Genomic DNA, 3,766 nt, shown 5'->3' with positions numbered 1-3,766 from the left:
TGCTATTATTTTTATGTTCTGTGATAATGTGTTCAGGAAAACATAAGTATACATTTTAGACTGACAGTTTTATGTTTGCAAATATCCGCACTGTGATCTTTGTCTTTGATTATTTTTTTATAATAAATTGTTAATCAGAAAAAAATGTTTGTGGTAAATAAAATGAATGTACAGTTTTGTGATAGAAAGGATACAAATATAAATTTTCACTCGTTTCACCATTCAACACCATTGTAAATAACTGCATATTTCATAAGACTTCCACCTCATTTATTATGCATATATTAACACGTATAACAAGTTAAACAATAAGTTGCGTATCCACATACGCCACTTACGCATGGGTTACGTATACAATATGGAGAAACACATGCACATTCAGTTGGTAAATGTTCGCATAAGTACATATATTTACCTTTAAATGAATATGTCATTACATGTTGCTGGTATATAATCTATATTATTTACATTCGAATTCATCGTTTTGCTGTTTTAATATAGTACACAAAACACAATGAAAGTTAGATGACGTCTGTTAAGCCCATTTTAGAAGTAACCAGCATTTTGGAATCATTTCTTCTAGCTTTTTCCCACCTAACACCAAGGGCGCCTTTTTGTATAGAGTTTCTGTCCATATCAACGGTCCCGCCTTTCTTCTTACTCCCTTTTCGATGATCAAAGAAATGGTCTCTGTAAGATTGAATACCATATTGAGCTTTATTATTTTAAACATCAGTTAGCGCAAATATGATGATAAAATATATTGAAACAAATTTATATGGTTCGTATTTAAGTATTTGTAACTTAAAAATATTTTTCAAACTTTAAACATTGCTAGCCTATTTCAAAGTTAAACAATGCACGTGGTTTCCAATTGATATTTGTTTTGTCATAACGATCGGAATTGAGCATATAAAGCCATATATGTACTAGCGGGATAAACAAAACGAAGTTTGTTTTCATAGCCTACAGTAAGTCCAACTAACTTACTTGATCGTAATATCAGTAACGACTGCTCTGAATCTAGAGACGCATGCCGCACAGTTCTGGTCACACTCTGATGATAAATCCTTAGACTTCTCCAGCAGATGATATTTATGCGATCGTCCCGTACGGTATATAAATGGTCTATAATAAAAAATATATTGTTATATGCATGAATATTCTATGACTATATACTAAATTATACTAAAGTATACAAAGGTTCTAAACAAAAATTAATTGAAAAACGGCGGGCCTATTATGAAGAATTTTGAACGCATAAGCTTATATTTAGGGAATCTATTTCCACCGTCCCCTTCGTTGAGCTTGAGCAAAATAAAGAATTATGTTAAGTGCTTCTTTATCAGATAAGTCAACGCTCAATGCTTTTAAAAAAGCGGATACCACTTAAGAAAAAGTCTCTTGTTGGACTTGTTGATACATTCGACATCGTACAACAAGACAAAGACGATGGACATCTCTTACCGATTGCTCTTGCTTTGTAAATGGGAGATTTGAAAGGAGTCTTAATAGGAGATTTCAACGGTGTCAGTTTGCGTTTGTTGGTTCGCGAAGGCGTCATGCATAGGTGTGCTGATTTGTTCGAGATCTTGGTGTTGATGAATTTCTTTTGTGGCAACAAAGTTTTCCGAGCGTTTACATCATCTATCGCGACAAGTTGAAGCAGTTCTCGCGTCATGTCAGCATAACCACATTTCGATCTTCTGGATTTGACTCTATGTAAGTTAAGCTTTGTTTTTCGTCGCATCTTGTTAAAATACTGAAAAAGATCAAATTTAAAAGTTATTGTTATTGTTAGCATGTGTGTGTGTGCGCGCGCGTGTGTGTGTGTATCTGCATGTGTATGTATGTATCTGCATGTTTAAGTATGTATCTGCATGTGTATTTATATATCTGCATGTTAATGTATGTATCTGCATGTGTATGTATGCATCTGCATGTGTATGTGTGTATGTATCTGCATGTTTATGTATGTATCTGCATATTTAGGCATGTATCTGCATGTTTATGTATGTATCTGCGTGTGTATGTATATGCACGTGTATGTATGTATCTGCATGTGTATGCGTGTATCTGCATGTGTATGTATGTATCTGCATATTTATGCATGAATCTGCATGTGTATATGCATGTGTATGTATGTATCTGCATATTTAGGCATGTATCTGCATGTTTATGTATGTATCTGCGTGTGTATGTATATGCACGTGTATGTAAGTATCTGCATGTGTATGCGTGTATCTGCATGTGTATGTATGTATCTGCATGTGTATGTATGTATCTGTAAGTGTATGTATGTATCTGCATGTGTATGTATGTATCTGCATGTGTATGTATGTATCTGCATATTTATTGCTGTATCTGCATGTGTATGTATGTATCTGCATGTGTATGCATGTATCTGCATGTGTATGTATGTATCTGCATGTGTATGTATGTATCTGCATGTGTATGTATGTATCTGCATGTGTATGCATGTATCTGCATGTGTATGTATGTATCTGCATGTGTATGTATGTATCTGCATGTGTATGTATGTATCTGCATGTGCATGTATGTATCTACATCTGTATGTATGTTTCTGCATATTTATGCATGAATCTGCATGTGTATATGAATGTGTATGTATGTATCTGCATGTGTATGTATGTATATTTGTGTGTGTGTGTGTGCGTGCGCGTGTGTGCGCGCGCGCTTGCGTGCATTCGTACGAGTGTTTAATAATTAAGTGTGGTCGTTCGCATAAATTTATATACAAAGTGTGGTCGTTCGCAAATGGTTTTCAAGTGTGGTCGTTCGCACATTTATTTTCCCTTTATAACTATACTTAAGACAATGTTTATAACCTTTTTAAACCATTTAGATTTCGAAACTGTTCTGTTGGTCTTATTAGTACAGTTAAACATTGACAACTTGGTCTTTTAAAAGAGAAACGGACACAGAAACAAGATGTGTGGTCGTCTACATCGTCAAGTTCGATATTTGTCATTGAATGTTCTCAAAAAGTATTATACCTAAAAATATGAGCAATACATCAATGAAAAGTAGAATTCGCACTGAGTACGGTGCACCAAGGCATTGTAACATGTGTTCTGCTAAAACGGAGAAAACGTAAGAAAACATACCTTCGATTGACGTTTTATCCGAAAAATAGCCGTGGTCGTTCGCATTTGTGGTCATGTGACAGTTTTTGTTCCCGCACATTGAATAATTTTTTTACCCAAACATACTTTTGATTGTTATATATGACATAATGATAACTATCATTTATGATCTAGCTCAACATCATCTACTACTCAATTTAAATTAGTTTTTTCTTGCTCAAACGGGGTCTTCAAGGAAATTTGGTCATGATAACTTACATCGGTTCTATGTTTGGTAGCCATTTCATTCTCACTGCAAGACTGCGAACATCCTTCCTCTTTCTTTGGGCTTGCAAACTTTAAAAACATATCGCTTGTATTAGAGTTGGCAATAGATTCAAAAGTTGTCTGTGTGACCTTCACTGTGGCCTTTGGGCCAGATATATCCTTGGCAAATTCTTCACTAGTTGATATTGTAATTGCTAGTTCTGCCTGCCGCTTGAATGCTCCAAGGATGGTGTCCTTCTTCTCCTTCTCAACTTTGCAGTGTTGCTCATTCAATAAGGTGGACATTCGAACTCCTGAATGATTAAACTTCAACATTAGTACATAGGTCATAGTAGTGTTTCCTGAGCAAAAGAAACAATATTATGCACACAAAGTGAAATAAATAATAATGT

At 34.8% G+C, this 3,766-nt stretch overlaps 1 protein-coding gene across 1 annotated transcript; it reads right to left on the bottom strand.

Moving 5' to 3' along the window:
- Positions 1 to 366: 366 nt before the first annotated feature.
- Positions 367 to 3,215, bottom strand: LOC127879546 (uncharacterized). Its single transcript, XM_052426467.1, has 4 exons — positions 3,129 to 3,215; positions 1,468 to 1,762; positions 991 to 1,128; positions 367 to 690 (listed from the first exon to the last, which is right to left on the bottom strand). Exons 1-4 carry the CDS (start codon positions 3,171 to 3,173, stop codon positions 536 to 538), a joined length of 633 nt encoding a protein of 210 aa, XP_052282427.1. The 5' UTR covers positions 3,174 to 3,215; the 3' UTR covers positions 367 to 535.
- Positions 3,216 to 3,766: the final 551 nt, after the last annotated feature.

The sequence above is a fragment of the Dreissena polymorpha genome, chromosome 4, assembly GCF_020536995.1.
Source record: "Dreissena polymorpha isolate Duluth1 chromosome 4, UMN_Dpol_1.0, whole genome shotgun sequence".
NCBI classification, from domain to species: domain Eukaryota; kingdom Metazoa; phylum Mollusca; class Bivalvia; order Myida; family Dreissenidae; genus Dreissena; species Dreissena polymorpha.
Note: the sequence above shows the minus strand (reverse complement) of the source record. Positions and strands in the feature narration are given on the sequence as shown.

Excerpts from the sequence above, each read along its gene's own strand:
- LOC127879546 (XM_052426467.1), bottom strand. The coding sequence starts at position 3,173 with ATGCGAACGACCACGGCTATTTTTCGGATAAAACGTCAATCGAAG. Across the intron at positions 1,129-1,467 it reads TTACAAAGCAAGAGCAATCG|ACCATTTATATACCGTACGG; the intron begins GTAAGAGATGTC and ends TTTTTATTATAG. Across the intron at positions 691-990 it reads GTTACTGATATTACGATCAA|AGACCATTTCTTTGATCATC; the intron begins GTAAGTTAGTTG and ends TCAATCTTACAG.